This window comes from Rhipicephalus microplus, chromosome X (assembly GCF_043290135.1).
Source record: "Rhipicephalus microplus isolate Deutch F79 chromosome X, USDA_Rmic, whole genome shotgun sequence".
Classification (NCBI taxonomy): Eukaryota; Metazoa; Arthropoda; class Arachnida; order Ixodida; family Ixodidae; genus Rhipicephalus; species Rhipicephalus microplus.
In genome coordinates, this window is record NC_134710.1 from 32,203,242 (window position 1) to 32,222,858 (window position 19,617).

Consider the following 19,617-nt stretch of genomic DNA (forward strand, 5'->3'; position numbering starts at 1 on the left):
TCCTTTACAAGCTGCATCGCCAGCATGTAGACCACCTATGTCACTCTTATAGGACGGTAGTTGTTTATGTCATCTTTGTCGCCCTTTCCTTTATAGATCATGCTCATCCTGCTAAGTTTCCAATCATCGAGGACTTCACCTTCAATAATTAGTTTGCTCACTGCCTCTGTCAAAGCCTGCTTAGACTTCGCACCTAATGTCTTTATCAGCATAATTGGAATGTCATCTGGGCCTGTTTATGTGCTACTAGGAACCCTCTTCCCAGCCCTTTCCCACTCTCGTTCTGAAAATAGAGCCATTGCCCCACTTGATTTATCTTTCTTTATTTTGGTGCATAAATCGCCCATTTGTTGAAATTTTTCTGCCACACTTGTTCTTGTATATTCAATAGCTTCGTCCCCTTCTAGCCTAGCACCTTGACCTGTAGTTACAAACTTCTGCTCTAGGCTCGTCTCATTTCTTAGGGAGTTTAGATGGTTCCAAAAATTTTGCAGCGGCCTTTCTATCTTTTTTATGTACTTCTGCCAGCCACTAAGCTCCCTTCCTTTTAATCTTTTCATTGATCAGAAGGGATGCGTCCCTTCTACAGATTAGGAAAATTTCCCATTTTCTTTCAACATCATCTGTCGGTTCACCCCGCTGCTTAGCGTGTCTGTGTTCCCTAGAGGCTTCTTGACGTTTTGCTATGACTCTGTTAACTTCCTCATCCCACCAACTCTTGGGTTTGTGTCTTCTTTTCCGGGGTTACTTGTCACGTGTCTTAGCAAGCTCTAGCTCACACAGTCTGATTAGATTCATGTATTTCCGCACTGATTTATTATCCTCAGGGATTACTTTCTCAATTTGTTTAGTGGCTATTTCTATTTGCCTTTCTGAATAAAAACTTTCCTGTAGTTGCTCATGTTGTCTTTTTCCCACTTTCCCTGCTCTTCCAAAACTTAGCTTGATACGTTTGTGATCACTACCCAGGCTTCTGGAGCCACCTTCACCTATGTGCATTCCCCTGAGCTTATCATACATCCTATGTGACATCAATGCATAATCTATCGTCGACTGCAGCCTTCCTACCTCCCATGTTATTTGCCCTTCGCACTTCTCGGTACTGTTGCAAATGATCAAATCAAGCCTTTCACACATATCCATGATCATTTTGCCTGTCGGGTTGGTATGCCCATCTATATCTTCCATGTGCGCATTCATATCTCCTAGTATAATTATCTTGCACTCTCTTCCCAACTCCTGATTGTCCTTTGATATACACTCTACCGTTGCCTGGTTTTCTTCTCTGGCCTTTGCTCCCATCCACAAGTACACGAAACCAAGGAGTGTCATTTGACCTGCCACTTTCCCTTTTAGCCATAAATTTTCCTTGCACTCCTGCTTGACCCTTTGCCAGTCTGTACTTTTATGAATGAATGCCCCAATACCACCCCCCTTTCTGCTGCCTTCTGTTCTATTACAATATTTCCACGCGAAGTCCGGATTGTTCGGAGGTTGTTCCATGTCCCTGAGGTGTGTTTGTAAAAAACCGTATACCATCGGCCTCTCTTCCCTTAGCTGTTCTTCTATCTCTTCCCACTTCAGCCTGTTCCTACCACACTGCATGTTAATATACACTATGTCTGAATTGGCTCGGCGCTCGTGGCTATGTCTATTTCGGCCCCGGACTCTACCTATCTTAGATACTGGTGCCACTTTGGAATCGTATCTGTCCATACCATCTGTCAAAGAGCCTCCCTGGTTGTTTTCCTCGTTACTAGCTATCCTGCACACCGAAGGGCCCGCTTGCCCCCCAAAAAAGCTACTGCGCGTCCTGCAAGTCACCAACCAACCTCATGACCTCGCCGCCCATCGAAGTGAATTCTGTCTCGTTGAAAACCAACCCACCTATGCACCTCTCTGTTTATTTCCACCACCTCAAAGCCTTTCTCTCGACTCATCCGCCACATCTCTTGGTTTGCGTTGACAAGCGCTCTTTGCAGGTTGCTATCACGCACCGGTACCTCCGGTATCGTGCATATCACTACCTGTACCTTAGGAGAAGTGGCGCGCATGTCATCGACGCCATTCGCCAGTGTGGGTACTAGTCCTGCTGTATCTTCATTTAAGACATCGTTTATACTGCCTAAAATTATCACGAGGTTTCGTCTATCAGCTGTAGTTTTAGTTTTGGGCTCGCTTGCCTCTTGAATGCTTCCAGCTTGCGTCCTGGGAACGCCCCTACTGCAACCCTCTTGTCACCTCTTACCCTCTCTTTGATGGCTTCTGTGCATCGATTTAAATTCGAGTCCCCGGCGATTATCACATGCTGTTACTTTTCAGCTGGAGCGTCCTGCACCTTGGGGTTACTTGCATCTTTGACGCCGGCGTCTTTGTCCCCTCCCAGCCCCACCACTACTTCGCTGAAGCTGGGCCTTGCGAGAATTGAACCGGCTGAACCTGTTTTTTCCAAACTTGCTTGCTCTTTCTTCTCCGCAGTTCTGGTTGCCGGTTTCCTATTGTTCTCTCCGTAGGCCGCTCCTCTGTTCACCTTGGCTAGTGCTTCCTCGGCGGACTTCAGCCTTTCTCCCCTTGCCCTCGTTTTCCATTGCTCTGTCGCCAATGCAGTATTGAGCTCGGCGATTCCCATCAGTAGTTCACTCTGGGCAACCATCATTTTCTCCATTTTTTCCTCGACCTCACAGTGCCTACACTTCGCGTCAGCTTCTTCTCCATCCGTTTCTACACTTGGGTCCACTTTCACACCAACTCTACATTCTGAACACTTTACAGTCTTTTTAACTATGTCTTTCTGACAGCAATTGTCCCTATACTCGACAATTACGAAACTCGAGCCCTGCCCTACGAAAAAATGAAGTCTAAGCTCTACTACAAAACTTTGTGTGTTCGATGTACTTGCACTTTCCCCACGGGGTGGCAAAAGAAAAAACAACAACAAAAATTCAAACACACACACACGCACTACCTAATAAATACCTGGTGACTGACCCCCGAAAAGCCGTACCGTAAAATAAGTGCTACGAAGATTTCAACTGCTGCCTTATAATTATAAAGACAAGCTCAAAACATGCAAAAACACTTATCTGCGCAGTCGATCGGGAGCGCTCAAAAAACACGTCCATCCACCATGACAGTCCGAACCGAACCGAACTTGCTTAGATGGCACGTTAAACACGAGCGCTATCTGCCAGTTATCTTCGAAAACGAAGGCATGCGCGCCAGTCACGGAGGTGATAAGGTGTAGAATGGAAAGCGGCAGGCAGGTGCCACCACCGTGCCGTCGTAGCAAAGCGTTGGAAACACCTTCTTGAGCATCGTTTTGCACTGTCAGCGCAGCGCGTTGAACGCTACACTCCTTGAAGCGTTTTGTGTATAAAGGCAGATATACAAAACATGAACATGTTGTTATGGTGCCTCATATATGCGCAATATTTGCTTTTTTAATTGACAATCGCACAGCTATGAACACTAAACCTTGAGCAATATTGGTGGGTGTTGCGGATGGGGTTGGCCGTTTGGTGCCGTTTGAGGTATCGACAGGGTGGACAAACAGACAGACCAAAATGTTTCTGTTGAAGGTCCCCAAGAAAGACTATCGTCTTTAAAACCGAGACTCACACAAACACACAGCGCCGAAAGATTGCCGCGCCTGCCACGGCCAGCCACGTCAGGCCTAGTCCAACCCCCAGCGCGCGCAACTCACCGTCCTCTTCTCTTAATTCTCCAGAGCATCCCGCTGGCGGTGTTCCCATATCAAAAGTCATACACAAACGCCCCTATTCGTAAAGCACGCGTACAATGTGTACAAAGCTGCCTCAGGAGCGACGGAAGCACACCAAACGATCACAAAACAAGCATATCTTTGACAATTCTCGTGGAGTTAGGTTCCAATCCATTTGTTCACCTGCCTCCTTTGCACACAATTTCGGCTAACCGGAAAGTGCAGTATATATATATATATATATATATATATATATATATATATGTATATATATATTGCCTCAGACCATGTTGGCTTTTGCTGATAAAACTGATAAGTGTTCCGCATGAGGTACTGTGGCCAAAAAGTTTCGCTCGAAAACTTTTTTTAAAGACAATATAGCACCTGCAGAGGATAGTTATAGCGCGAGTACAAAACGGCAACACAGAGACAAGAAGGACACTGTGTCTCTGTGTCGTCGTTTTGTTCTCGCGCTATAACTATCGTCATGTCATACCGACTAGCCCAAGCTTCCACACGCCCCTGCAAAGTTCGCTTGCGTTTGCTAAAGTGTACAAAATATGTTTAGTTTATAAAATGTTAAATTTATGTGTGGAGCTTCGAAACTACACTTCACATACCAAGGACATTTCCTTTAGTTCTGGTTTTTAACCATTCTGAAATGTTTGTCTTGCCAGCCATCTAGGCATCAGCACGCTCTATGTCAGCATCCTGCATCTATGTTGCTATGATGCAGCAGCATTATATCAGGATTTCATCACCTGCAGGTTAGGCTCGACTTGGCCCGCGCTGCTCTGCAGCTGACCCGAAGGTTGCAGGTTCGGTCCCCGCTGCATCAGTCAGGTTTCGCGGTAGGTGTAATGGTAGAGACCTATTTACTGTGCGATGTAACACAGCACGTTAAGGAATGTCAGGTGGTCGAAATTTCCGGAGCCCTCCACAACAGGGTCTCTCATAATCATGTGGTGGTTTTAGAAGTTTGTTATTATTATTATTATTATATTATTATTATTATTATTATTATTATTATTATTATTATTATTATTATTATTATTCTCGACTTGCCGAGAAACCTAGCGAGGGCCTGCAAAGATTTGTAGGCGACGAAAGCTATGTTCGGGAGAAATCATGCAAAGACAGTGTTGTCTCACTCCTCGAGTGGAAGGTGAGAGAAAGAGAGAGAGAAAGGATTTCAGAGAAGACGCTTTTCCTCCTCCGAGTTGACGCCCAGTGAGTCAACACTATGGCACACCTAATCGAATGTCTCTGCCCGTTCAACAACTGCAACGTTTCACGCTCTTCAGTGTCCCAGTAATGGCAAACGACGATTGCGCAAAGTAATATTCACACGTAAAGTGCAGGCAGGGGAACGAGGATCTTCTGTCGGCCTTGCGTGTGGGGCCTCTCTGTTGACTTTGTTACTCGCATAAAGACGTCATCCACCCACGCTGACACACGTAATGGCGTCACGCAGCAACCAATCTCTCGAATGAGACGAGCAACGCTAATGACGGCAAGATCGTCGGTGAACAGAAAGCCTGGTCGTGCTGCTGCCGCAAAGCGTTCATCAATGTTGCGATAGGAGCAGCCGATGACGAAACACTGTCAACTTTCAAGTGCGTCCATGAGCAGCAACATTTGTTCTGGCGCGCCCACCGGACAATGTGCCTATTTATTATATTTAATTTCTATTTGCGCAAACACGCACTCATAGGCTCTTTTTTGTCATGTACTAACCTTCCATATGCAGCACAGGTACAAGATCTATGAACTACATTACGTATATTAGTGGAAAAGCCAGGGTTAACAGTGGAAGTGCCTCAGACTGGCTGGCCGACGTTTCGATAGGAGGACCTATCATTATCGAAGGCGCCGTGCCATCCTTGGCGTATTAGTTTTAAAGGGGTTAATAGTGATGTCATCTCCTGGTGGTGGCGCGTGTCCCTGTTCATAATCTCCGTCTTAAAAGCAATAAAAAACTATAAAGCAGAGGAGTGCTGTCCTCGCTTTCCTTCAAGTAAGGTGGTAGTGATTCAAAATTGTTTTCGTAGAGTGGAGAAAAAAAGAAAGAAGAAAAAACGCAAAGTTGTAGTGGTGTGCTGCAAATATGGGGGCTGCGTGAGCCACGAACAAACGAAACAGCCCCGCGCTTGCGGGCGGGCACTTCGGCGGAGGGCGGGCGGCGCTTTCGAGACGTTGCCGACGACGACGACGTCGAGCATTCACCGGCTTTGGCCTTCCGCTGTCGGCGGTCCCACTAGGTTGTTTTGGCTCGCGTCTCGTCGGTTTTATACCCACGCGCCGTCTCCGCTCTCGAACGTGAGCGGCGCGTGCTTGACCCGCACCTCGTCGGTTTCATTGGTCTTCCACTGCCGACGCTTGCGTTCGGCTTCCCTGGCTCGCACCTAGTCCGTATTGCAAGCGCGACGTCACCATTCACGATCGCAATCGGCTCTGCTAACCCTCTCAACGCCAGCGACGGCCGGGTAAGGCCATATTGCTTCGACGCATGTTTCGGTGGGCGGATGAGCTTCGTTTTCACGACGCTCTCTCCATCGCAGATAAACGAGTTGAAAGAGTGTTCACTCGATGTGCGCTCGAACGTTACGAGTGGTGGAGAGGGTGAAGCGAGAGAAAAGTGGCACGCGGCTAACGTGTGGCAGGCGACGGAGAGAGTGGCGTGACCGCGCACCTCGAGAGAAGGCGTGACCTACTTGGCATTGCCCCAACTCCTGCGGTGAGGGGAGCGTGGTGCGGCATGTTGGCACGGAGTCACAGACGGACAGCGTTACACAGGCTAGCCAACAAGCTGCTTCGCATTTAAATAATGTCCTTTATGACTTCGAAGATGGGAGCCATCATTTTCCAACTAGAGTATGCAAATTGCTTGAATCTTTTTTGGTTTTTCTGAAGAAGAGTGGTGGCGCCACTGCACTGATTGTTTTGTTTCTGCGATTTCGTACGCTATCGAGCATCGTCACCTGTAACAAGGTGTGAAAACAAATCATCTGTCTTATCGGTAGTAGTCCAATAGCGCCCGTTCATTTGACATCATTTAGTGTTTAAGTTGGGCTGTAAGCATTCTTAGAACCTAGTTTGCACAAACTTTGTGATATCTTGGCACATCAGCTACAATTAAGAAAATTGTAGTGAGGCTAACCAGGAAACTTTGTCTCCCAGACCACTAACCCCCGAATGCAGAGATGTTACTTGGCTCGCACCTTCGACTTGACTTGAGCAAGTGGGCGTGAAGCAAGCAGCGCACTTCATAACTCCCAAGTCAGCCTTTGCGTTTCATAGATGCTGAGGATGTCTTGTTTGGTCCAGTCAAGAACGAGCTTAAAAGCAGAAATACGCTACTCGCTTCTAACGAGGTTAATAATGAAGTTGTTCGCGTAAGGCATGTGTTACAGCAAAAAAAAAAGACCGTACGTTTTAAATTAACTATAAAAACGAAGTGCCACAAGCATATTTTTGCCATTTTACGGCTAACGAGCGGCACGTTGTGCCTGACGCCACAGCGATGCGCAGTGTGGCTTCTGTAAAGCGTTCGTTGTCCGCTGGTTTTAGGAGCCACCCAAATGCGGCGTGTTTCTCCACGCTTGCTTGTTTGAAGGCGAAACAAGCATCGCGTTGGGTTCTTTCGTTGTTTTTTTTTTCAATCGAACGCTACGGCGCGTATTTGTTCTGACCTGGCTCCCGAGGTAACGCGATTTTCACGGTGTTCGCCTTTATCTTCGCCTGTGGATATGCTTGTAGCGGGATAAGTCGCAGTTATATATGAAAAAAAAACAAGTTCTGGGAACAAAAGTAAGTCGCCTCCTTTTGTTGAGCTTGGTAAGCAAGAGAAAAAGCAGGGGTCAGGACATTGTCCTCAGCAGAATTTTGACTCGCGGGGTGCAGCAATGTCTCATTGCATGATGGTGAAGGGGAAGGCACATGATCAAAAACCCCGTGATAGGGGCTTCTCTTTTTTTGTGTGTGTGTGGAATTTTACGAAGCGTTGTGCTGCAAAAAGCGATGCCTTTCAGGGCGAGAAACAGCGCCCTAGATGGGACGAAAGGATAGACGAGGCACACAGACACACCGCCGAGTCAATTTTGTACCGGTAGAGACGGAAAATGTCGTGTTTCAGAAAAACACAAATAGTCTTTGCGATTACGGAACACTTCGGCGTCGTCACCGCCGGGGCTATTAATACGCACGTGTGTGTAGTCGACACTATCTGTAACACCAAAGAACTCAGCCACTTAATAAAAGGCTCGCATAACTATAGAAAGTGCCGCTGACTGCGGAAAGCGCACCAGCATCGCATAGAGGGGCTTGGCGATGAGTAGCATAACTTTTCCGACTGCACGGCAACTTTTTGACTACAGAATGCGGACGAAATTCCCGGTGACTGTTTGGAATGTGCCAGCGCCGTAAAACCGGAGAGCCATCAGCAGCTGTAACACTGGAGCCACAAGCTGCCTTCGGTTGTTCCCACTTTCACGGAGCGGACATATAACCAGCAGCTGCCGCACGGCGTTCTTAGTGAATCTGTACCGAGCTTGGAATGATTGGTCGTCGTACAAGTCTATCCAATTTCCTCGGTCATGTAAAGCGGGTTCAAGAATCTTCGGCAAGCAGTGCGCCTCAGAAAATGCTACGCTTATGGCGAGGCAAGCAAACTCAAAAGCGGCCACCCTCCGCGCAACGTTGATTCGAAAGGCTGCCATGTTGAAATAACGCATGAAGTCATTTTCAAGCTAGCCCCGCAGCTGTCTTGAAACTTGTCCTGACTTCGACCAAGCCAAGTCGCCTTCAAGTCGCCTTCAAGTCGCCCGCAAGTTCGAGAACGATCTATGGCAACCGGCAAGACTGTCTTGAGTCAAGAATGAGTCAATTACGAGTTAAGTACGAGTCAAGTAACATTTCTGCATTCGGGGGTAAGTGTTAGTTATCAATGTATTTGCGATGTACACTACACTTGAACACTTTCATTCGTCTGGAAGCTTAGCGTGTCTATCCGCTCTTTGTCGAACTCATTTGTGCAGCCATTTCGGAAGTTTCAACACAGCGCTCTGAAATTTCTTTCACTTCTCACGGTTGGTCCGTAAGCTAGGCACAACTCCCTATAAGTTGGAGAAGCCTGTGATTCTTTTACATGCAAAAACGTAATTACAGCGTGCACCTCACAACAGGCCGCAGCAAAAAGTTTCGCAAACGTAGTCGCCTGTGTTCGGGTTCATAGTCATCTGCTTGTCGGGGAACAATCACTTCAGTACTTTTGTGGAGAATTAACAGATTGTGCTGTGCATCCAACTCCTCTGTGTGACGTGCAAATAATAAAAGATTAGCAAACGGCCCGTAATTAATGATTAACCATCGTAAAAAAAGTAACTATACAGATTTGAATCAGACGATTACTCACTGCCTATTTTTCAGACATTGTTCCCGGGACATCCAGCACTTTCTAGTTGTCTAGTGTACTCGTGTTCCATATCTCTATTGTATGCGAATATAATATGTGCAGTGTATTGTGAGTGTTTTCAACTGGTGCATTATTTCTTTTTTACAATTGAATGCTTTTAGGAACACACACATGCATTCTCTAACTCATGTGTCAGCTGATCAAAAAGGGGCAAGCAACGGTAGCTCAATTTTCTAAACTTGTCATCCGTAACAACTTTCACAGGAATGTTCACTTGCTGAAATTTTCGACATGGGCTAACGCTTTCATTATTCGCGAACTGTTATTCAATTGAAGGGACTGTCACTGCAACCTTTTTGCCTCTTTTGGAATGTAAATTAGGTTCCTCTTCATTATGATTTCGTCAATGGTGTTTTTCCAGGATAGGCGTGTTTAGCACAAATAAAAGTTGACCTAGTTGGTCGGAAGTCACAGAAATATCTAGCATAAAATACAGAAATATCTAGCATAACAGCATGGTTTATTTTTTAACGCGATGTGCTTCTCGCCAATGTGTTTTCTGAATGTCACATTGCTGCTCAAGCTAATTTTACTGACACTGATTCTTTTGAGGGCATGTGTAAAGATAAAGACGAGGGGCATCACAGTGCAAAGTACTGTGCGAGGGGCACCCAGCGTAAATATTGTTCGTTAAAGGGGCCCTGCAACACTTTTTGAGCATTGTCAGAAAACGCTACCGATCGGTAGTAGAGGCTCCCGACAACGTGCAAGCCAAATATTATAGCGCCACACGCAGCCTGGAATTCAAAATATCAGTCAGCTAAAAATTTCTTTCTCTTCTCCCGACAAATAACGGAAGACGCTCAAAAATCACTCGTAGAAAGCCCATCTATCAGCAATTGGCTGATTTGAACTTGTTGCGCTTTGTCGTTACAAATGCCGCTGCGGGAGGCCGTTACTTGTCCACGCGTGAATTCGAAGATAAAAGCTGTACATTCGAAGATAAAAAAAGTGCTCAAGGTCACGAGGTGTGTGTGACGTAATTTGTTTGCCCTTGCCATCTCTTCCTGCTTAGCTTCTAGCGCTTTTGTCGGGACGAGAGAAAAGAGAATGCGTTTTCAGCTTGCGACAAATCTTTGTATAACTCCGGCCGTACTAGACAAATTCTTGACATTTTTGCGGCTTTGAATTCTTGAGGCAATAATCTCTGCCAGTAAGTTCATTCCATGGTTACTTAAAAAGTGTTTTAGGAACTCTTTGGGAACAAGGACCCGTGGTCGTAAGTCAGAAACACGACGTTTACTCGATTAGGGTTAGCTCCATGCACATTGCCTACTTCGTTCTTCAGTTTCTTTCCCTCTATCATTCCTCCACCTAAACCCGTGCCCCCTTCTTTGTTTTCAACATTCTCCGATGGGGAGTGGACGAATGTGACAATTCATGCTGTTGCTAACAGCATGCACAACTTTTATCCCGGCTTGTTTACCTCATGGCCTGTTGCTAAACGCACGGAGCAGGCTCTGACCACTTCGTCTCGTCCTTGATGCAGTTACCTCATTCGGACAGGTGTTTTTGTACAGTCACCACGTCTGTGAAACGAATCTGAGATGAAGCCTGCTGATCAGACGCGTAAATAATGCCCGCGCTTCCACCTCCATCATTTCTATCTAGGTGCGGCGTCGCGGGTGTACTGGCTTCTCAGGTGCTCCTGTAGACAGTTCACTGCAGCATTTTGGAGTCTTCTCCGTGATGTTTCTGGATTCCTGCAGCGACGTTTCTCGCTGTGGCTCGAATCGTGTCCCTTGCTCTCCCGCTTCCCCGTAGAAATATGCTTATGTGGTTGCTTCGCGTGCTGGTGGTTCTGCATCAGATCCTTTATCAGGACCCTTTCAGACGCAGAAGCAGCCTTCTCATTTGTGTTTCTAGGCGACCATTCTCTAGTTTTGTCACAGAATCGTCCCATTCCTCGAAGCTGAACGGAACAAAGTCCTCACATCCAGCCTGGGAAAACAACGACGGGGGCACCACAGGAAATACTGGACTGCTGGCTTCACCACCTAGGAGATTGAGCATACCGTCGTTGCTGTTGGGTTAAGTGAAGGTGGGTTCTTTTTTTCCCACTTTCTCCTGTCGTTCACTGATAGCAACGTGTTCATCGTCTTCAATCTTATCATCCATGTCACAGCTTCCACCATTTTGACTTCCGGGATTGGTTATGGCTTGATAATGTTCTCTTGGTTCTTTCTCCCACTTCGGAATGCTTGCTGCAGTGACAGTTTCTCTTCAGTCCAAATCACAGCGTGCAACGTTTATCAGGTCAAGAAAAAGACCACGAGTCTTTGATCTTAACATTGTTATCTGACTGAACGAGGCAAGAGATAAAGTTTTGCGATTTCCGTGGTAACTTTATTAAACAGATGGCTATTACTGTTTTTTTGTATGTATTATTCAACTCTGTGACTGCCCGTGTTTCCTTTTTACATATATGCTGCTACATTCACGATTATCAATAAACAATGTAAGCTTACTTGCTTGGCGTGTTTTTATCATTTTCTAATTGGAAACACTGGTCCAGCACTGCGTCCTTTGTGCCTCCTCATGTTTCTCTCCTGCGCATTGCCGCGATGTAAGAAATGCAACCGCTGCTTCGCGTGTACGCATGGTTTCTTTTAAGGAGAAAATGGTGTAATTGTTTTGCATAGCACAGAGATGAGCTTTATCAATGAGTGTTGTTAAGATGTCGTCTTAAGGTTTTTAAGATTTTCGTGGTGATGCTTTTTTGAAACACGCATATTTAGTGCTGGTTTCAGCGGAATGTACTGATAGGTTGACTGTGCGAAATATATGTTAGTTGCAAGTCTGCGCTTGTGTTTGTGTTTTGTTTCATGAGTGTGACGGGTAACGCCATTTTTCCTTTTGTGTTTCTACACTCTTCTCGTTATTTTACTTCATGTGACGACATTTCATTCAGGTAAAGGCCGTAATGTCAAGTATAGTCATATGACGTCACGTGTGTCGTGCCATGTCGTATATTAACGTACAATTTATGTTATTCATGTTGTTACGCCGTTTATTTGCTTGGGGACGTAGAGGGTTTGGCACTGGATCGAGGGGCCGATAACGCGGGGTTCGAGGCAGGCGCAGCACCCGCAGTCAAGTTGTTCGTGCTCGGCTGCTGAGACTGCGAAGATCGGCCTGGAAGGTAGTGCATCGGCCGGGTTACCTTCGTCCCCAAGAACGAAGGGAACCTGGCTGAGGCTCTCCCTCGGACTAATTGGTCAGTCCTAGAATAGTGTGCACACTGGCCCTCGACCAGTGGCGCATCCAGAAAGGGGGGGGGGCGATTGCCTCATCCCCTCGTGAAGCCTGTGTCATCACCTTTTTGAGTTCCCTCCTCTAGAGTCTTTGTTTTACGCCTCCTATCACCAATTAGGACTATTTATTGGGACCACTGTGAGTTATGGGGTCCTTGTGCTAATAAAAGCAAAAATGTAGCGACCACGCACCCCTCTCCGGTGTTACTTCAACTGACCGCCCCCCCCCCCTAAAATGAGTGACTGGATCAGCTCCAGCCCTCGACTACGTTGCCGTTTTCGGGTTTGACTGTTCGTGTAGACCTGTCTGGCGTCGACTGCTGTCCGGTCAGAGCGATCACCCCCCAACTCACCCCGAGGATGGCCTTTTTAAGGGCCTTGCCGGAAGAGCTGGAGGTCATTCACCTGCTCTGTGAGAAGGACCACTGTGATGTGTGTGGTCTTTCCCAGTATATCGGGTGGGCACCTTTCAATATCCTGATTTGGACCATAATTAAATTGAAAATAGCAAAAAATAAAAAAATGAAAACAGGTTTATGAACACTAGCGCCACCTTTCGAGGGTGCGTGCAACCCTTTATTTTTCAAACATAGCGCCGCGCAACAATGTCATGACATCATGTCACACACGTGTGCCTTCAACCGCCAAGTGAAGTAGCTGTATCACAATTGAATAACTTGCACAGAAGCAGCGAAAATTAACTGCGGCCGGTTGCTTCAAAGTGCGTCGCGTAGATATGCATCTTCCGAGTACTCCTGCTGATGTTTCTCTCAGTGCCCTTGCACTCTTGGTTCAGTCATGATGTTGATCATGACGATGTCCTCTTTCTGGTGGCGCTCACCGACAAATGGACATCTTGCCGTGAGGTCGCGAGAAGAGGAGGCACCTTTTCCTCGTTTAATAGAATATGCCACGTCATCTGCACGTTCGCAGCTGCTATACACATGACACGTATGGTGCATATCATGCGATACATGTCACTCCAGCCTGGGACTTCTTGTATTGAGTGCATTAGTTTGGGCGAACCTTATGTTTGAATAGATTATCGGCAACTGTCACAATTTGGATCTCATTTTGTTAAAAATCTTAAAAACGAGTGTTACGTGCCAGAACTACTATTTCATTATGATGCTCGCGAGGAACTCTGAATTGTGGGTACGTGCCATCACTTTAATGGCTATTCATTGTCGCGAACAACTCCTACATTTAAGCACCTCAACATCTACCTATGCTTGTGCAATTTTAGCAGTGGTTCGATACACATTCACCATGATGCCGTTCATTCGCACGATGAGTATCGCCTTCCGTCTCTTGTACATCATGTCTACTGTTTACGGCAACGTCCGGAGGAATTCAAGCCAGGATGACTCAAAGCACGTCACGTACTATGACCCCATCAGCGCTGCACACTTGTCGAGCCAAAGGCCACTTAAATTTTGGGATGACTACTTCAACAAGAGCGCGCGGCGCAGGTACGTCGACGTTGGCAACATAGCTCTGTGCATCGGCATTCCGCCGCAAAATGGTCCCCAACCGAAAACGCATACCAACACGCCATGTTTTTGGTGCTTTTGGCAAAAATAGTAATCGTATAGTATTCTTCCAGTGATTTGCGAATAATTCAGTGTATTATTCACTGGTACAGCAGTATCGAGCAATATAACTATGCCCTCACACCCGTGCACATGCATCGCATATACGTTTCATAAATGCACCCTAACTAGCCAGTATTGGTGTGCCAGCTTTCTTTGTTCGACGCGTTTAGTGCTTTCGCATTTTCTTCCTCCGGTATCTCGGAACTCCCTTCTTAGGTACAGCTATTTCGACTGTACAGGAGCAACGTTGGAGTCGTTCTCCCGGCGGTAGTTCCTGGCCTACCCTTGCGAGGAGACAGGCGCCGTCTGCTGGCGTACGACGTGGATCAAGTGACCTCCTCCACTCGAGCAAGTCCCAGGCTTGTAAAGCGTGACCTGCCAAACGCCGTGCTCTGTCTCGTGGTGGCGTGCCTGGCTCTGATGGTTATCCTTCTGTGCCTGTCGATCGCCGCATTGTGGCTTCGCTGCCGTTATCGTACCAAAGACAAAGCCATTTACACCACGCTGAGTGTGAGTGACCCCGACCTATCCACGCCCACGACCCCTTTGCCGCTTCGCAGGTGGCACATTCCCGGTGAAAGGAGTGTTAGGTCTATCGCAGTACGCGTGCCTCATTGGTCTCGAGAGATAAAAAGGAACTCAGTGTCCGAACCGGCACTTTCGAGTGCGAAGGTCGCGGACTATTCTCCGGACAACGGACTAAACTCTCCCTTGCGATCCCCGTCAGACGGCGACAAAGCGTCAGCGAAGCTGACTGAGTCGAGCGAAGTCAAGATGACGCCATTCTCCGCCGTTATGACCGGTGAGCGATTATTCAGTCCTGTAACTTTGTATTCCATGCAGTGCGGGTGGCGAGTGAAGGACGGCGCCTGCTCTAACAGTTGCATGGGGCTTTTAAACACCTAACAAATAAAACATCAGTTAATCTAAATAGCTTTTAAAATATTTATCAATCAAAACACACAATATATCAGTGGTAACACACCTACCCGCAGCTACATGACGTGTCCAGAAAAAAAGTAGCCGTTATTCATAAGAAATCTTACTACAATGCGTTGGCGAGCTAGTTGGTGTGAAGCCATAGTGTTTTTTTTTTTTGGCGGAAAAGAAGACACTACTATCAAGAAGCTAGAACAAAGGTCTTTGTCCTGTCTTCATTCTTGTTGTGTTGTTTTTCGCCCTAGAAAAGCACTATAGTAGCTTATTTCCTTTCTCTTAGTCGAACAGGCCGCCAAGATATGTTGCCTTAACGAGGCCACTCTGCATGCGAGAATATGCGATTATATTTATGACAGCACACACGATAACACTCGTCAAGCTCATGTGCTTGCGATGAAAAATAAACGCGCCCACCACAGGGCTTAGTTGTTACGGAGCTCTACGGCTAATCCGAAGGTCGCGGGTTCGAATCACAGCCGCAACGTCCACATATTGATAGAGGCAAGATGCTGGTCTCGAGTACTTTGATTTGGGTGTATCTTGAAGGACCCCAGGTGGTCGACATCCCCCCCCCCCCCCTCTACGGCGGCCCACATGACCATATCGTGATTTCGGGACGTGAAATCCCAAGAAGACTTGTTAAAGGTAGACGTGTGTGCGTTTATTGCCGCATACGCCTGTAATCAGCCCAACAATCCCGCTCACATCAAGCGGGTCCTCCTCGGGTGAATACAGCTAAAAGATGCACTGTCAACGCTGGTAACGCAACTGGACTTCCTTTCAGCAAGACTGGCACGACTGTTTCAGCGTAAATTACGCACTGTTTACTCCTCACTTGACCAACAGCACAAGTCAACGAAGGGGCAAAGAATCCTCGGCCCGGTAAGTATCAATACATCAATAGTTGTCTGCACCGTGGTGTCTACAAATCATTGACAATACCGACAGGTCGATGATTTGCCGCAAAGCATGCATTATACTGACTTGACGTGGAGGTACTTTGATGTCTACCTTCTAGTGAACCAATGACAGCGAGATTACTTTTCCTGTCTTCAAATTATGTTTCGCGCTGCATGGCGTGTTCTAAAAGCAGATGACGCTACGCGGGGAAACAATACAGTGATTTCATAAGTGAAACTTTAAGCGTCACTTTCCCTTATCTATATACACCAGTGGCCTTAATTCAGATATTTATATTTTAACCTCATAAATTTTGCGTTTATGCAAAGCATATTGAGATACTGATTACGGGACACCTCTTGCTGCTCTGCGTAGTCCGGTGTCGCTATAGTCTCCAAGTCGTCTTTGCAGTATCCGAGGATGGACGCAAGTCATTACGCGTGAAGTCTACCGAGGCTCCACTTCCACTTCGTTCGTACAGCATTGAGCGCACGAACACGGCGGGTCGACAACCTACCAGTGGCCACCTTTCTGACCACCGAGATTCCATCGTACGGACGATCAGAAGCGGCAAACGAAAGCGCAGCCAGGGCCGCATCAGCGTCGACAAGGGCTACAGGTGCCGGTCAGCTGTTTACTATTTATTTGCATCCTTAAAATTGGCGTTGAAGAATGAAGGTCGAGTGTTGATATGTCGCCATAACTTGGTCGCAGGTTTATGAACATCATGCGCCAGTGTCAAGTTTAAACGATTATCCTACACTCTGGAGGCAATTGAAGCTATTTGTAGATTAGCGTGTTCTCTGTCAACTTGAAGCGCACCTAAAGGGGACCTACAACACTTTTCCCAGTAATAATAGAATGACGTCATTCAAGGAGTTTATTGTCTCACGAACCAACAGTTGCAATATTTTTTAGAACCCGTCAAGCAAGAGAGGGTTTAGAGGGATTTGTCACAAGATTTTTTAAAGACGATAGTCTTTCTTCGGGACCTTCGACGCAAAAATTTTGTCTGTCTGTATGTCTGTATATTTGTCCGTTTGTCCTCTCTTAACAGCATCGGGTACTTGAAACGGCTGACCCCATCCACATCGCCCACCTATGTTGCTCAAGGTTGAGCGTTCATGCTTGTGCAATTGTCAATTAAAAAGCAATTATTGCGCATGTCTGTGGCACCATAACAACACGTATATCTTCTGCATGTGCGTATCTTACTAGAAAAGGCATACATAAGTAATTTTAAGGACCGTAGCGCTTATGACGCTGAGCTGACCATGCAACGCTTGCACGGAAAGGCGAGTGTTTCCAACACTTTGCTAAAACGAAACGGTGGTGGCACCTATCCGTCGCCTTGCGTTCTACTCCTTATCACCTCTGAGATGGGCGCGCACACCCGTCTCAGTGCCACGCGCTCTGTTTTCTAAGACGACTGCCAGATGGCGCTCATGTCTCACGTGTGACATGACTTTATGCGCTCGTTTGCCTCCGCTGCACGCTCGAGGCACTCTGGCGCAGCGCCTCCAGAATACCATTCACCGATTTTCTTGCGCAGAACATCAAATAAATGTCTTGTTCACTCTCTCCACACGCCAGACTGTCATCTTTCGACGACATTTGCAGGTTACATGCAGATACGGGGCCAATTTTTTTCTCTTCTTTCGCACCAGCAAGCGTGCTGAAAGCTACGCATGAAGAGGGGGGGGGGGGGGGTCAAGGAAGCACGAAGCTACATGCGTTCGTCATAACCTTAAACACTTTCTCTCTCTCTCTCTTCCCGAGCACGCAGTTTCCGTTCAGCGTAATGGCGAGTGAGTGCGCTTAAGTACCTAAATGTAATAAAAAGGGCGACATTCGGTTCAGTGTAAAGGCACCTCCTCTCTAGGGTGCTTTGTACATTGCAAATGAAGTTAGTTGAATGCAAAGCTCGCGGAACATGGCTGCAACGTTAATGACTATTGACCGGAAGGAGCAACTTGCGCAATTCTTTCGAGGGCATTGTGGTTCTAAGTGACGCCGTAGAAGAAGTCCACGAAATGAATAGTGTCCAAAATAGTGATGAATTAGTCAATTTTATGTATCAAAAAGCAAGTAGCGTAATTTGATGCTGTCTGGTAGTTTTAAAATGTACGTACATAATCTGTAAATAGGCGGTAGCTGGATGGATGGATGGATGCTATGAGCGTCCCCTTTATAACGGGGTGGTGACAAGTATGCCACCAGGCTCGACAAAAAAAAATCTTTTTTTCTTTTTTTTATGTTGGCCTAATGCCTCTACTTCGATAAATTCTATCTTAATGGAAAAAAGGTAAATTTTCAGCTTAAGTTCTCTGCCATTTACGGCACACTGTCCATATTTTATTTTTCCAATATTTATTTTTGTCCTTTCTCTCTAATTTTCTGCCACCAATACTCTAACCGTCTCTTACTTATTTCAATCGCGGGTGTGTTCAGCTTTCCATTGTTGTCCCTAAAACCCAAGGCTTCCTGTAGGTTCGTGCCCAAACGTACACCTGGGTGGATATCTCCACATTCAATCAGAACATGTTCCGCCGTTTCCTTATCTTTCCCGCAGCATGTGCATTGTTCTTCTTCTTTACTGAATCTTGCTTTATAACTACGCGTTCTAAGGCAACCCGATCTCGCTTCAAACAGTAAAGCGCTTCCCCTTGAATTATCGTAAAATGCCTCCCTCCTTATTTCATTTTTGCCCTTTCGGTAGTTACTCAAAGCCGGTTTTTTCTCCATAGCTGCCATCCAGTAAATCCTCTCCGCCTCCCTGACTTTTCCCTTAACGCTCTTTGTTGACATATGGCTCTATCCTGATTGCAGCGCCCCTGCATATTCGGTGGCGTAAGAATTCACTCTTCTTTAATAGTGGCACACTAACATTTTGGGAAATTGTGCGAATGGCATTTTGTTCGTCTGCGTCTGGTTTGTTTACTTGATTCGTGCATGGTGCGAGCTCGACCACGCTCGAGCACGTACGTATGGTGGCTTTGGATGCTTCAGTTCACCGACCTGCTGTCACATTGATAGCATACACGGGTAAAACAGCAGAAAGCTTTGTGAAGTAGGAAAAGCGTGATATTCTACACGGGGACACACAAAAAAAAAAAAAACGACGCAGACAAGTGCGGACTTCCAACTGACCTTTTATTAAATACAAATGGAAAATATATACGGAAAACTTTACTTACAAAAGCATGATGATTGCTTAGCTTTTCCTCTTTTTCCTCTTTTGAGATGATAACTGGTCGCCTTCCAAAAGAACCTAATTCTTTCGTCGACAAACAGACAGATGCCATACCAACACCTTATGAACCTTCTTGCACGATATGGATGGCTTCTGTTATTTAGCGAGTATACGCTGATTCTGATTTATGCCGCTGATTGTAGTTTGTTCGGACCTGGAGGGGGGGGGGGGTGCATCTGCAGGAACGGCAATGGATAGCTAAACAACTTTCTTTAGCATTGCGCACATTAATATTGTGCTCACTACGGCGGTCATTAGGACACCTTCCCGTCGGGCCTATGCATAGCATCATATGCACGAAAACCCCCTGCATGAGGTGAAATGAACTTCAGTTGCAACTTCCTTCTTGCGCTGTTATCAGTGTGATAGAGCCCCAATTTTCCCCAGAGAATTGCACTCTTGAGAACTCCACCTGCAGCCCCGGCTCTTCACACAACACTGTGGTTTCTCTTTGTTTTCCTAAATAATAAAAAAGTTCCTAG

General features: G+C 46.4%; 1 protein-coding gene across 1 annotated transcript in view; it reads left to right on the top strand.

Moving 5' to 3' along the window:
• Positions 1 to 12,808: 12,808 nt before the first annotated feature.
• LOC142775023 (serine/threonine-protein kinase haspin homolog) overlaps positions 12,809 to 19,617 on the top strand; it is a 62,324-nt gene continuing 55,515 nt past the window's right edge. Inside the window, exons 1-2 of the mRNA XM_075876309.1 lie at positions 12,809 to 12,860; positions 13,695 to 13,920. Coding sequence (XP_075732424.1) covers positions 12,809 to 12,860; positions 13,695 to 13,920 — 278 coding nt within the window. The remainder of the gene's footprint in view (positions 12,861 to 13,694; positions 13,921 to 19,617) is intronic.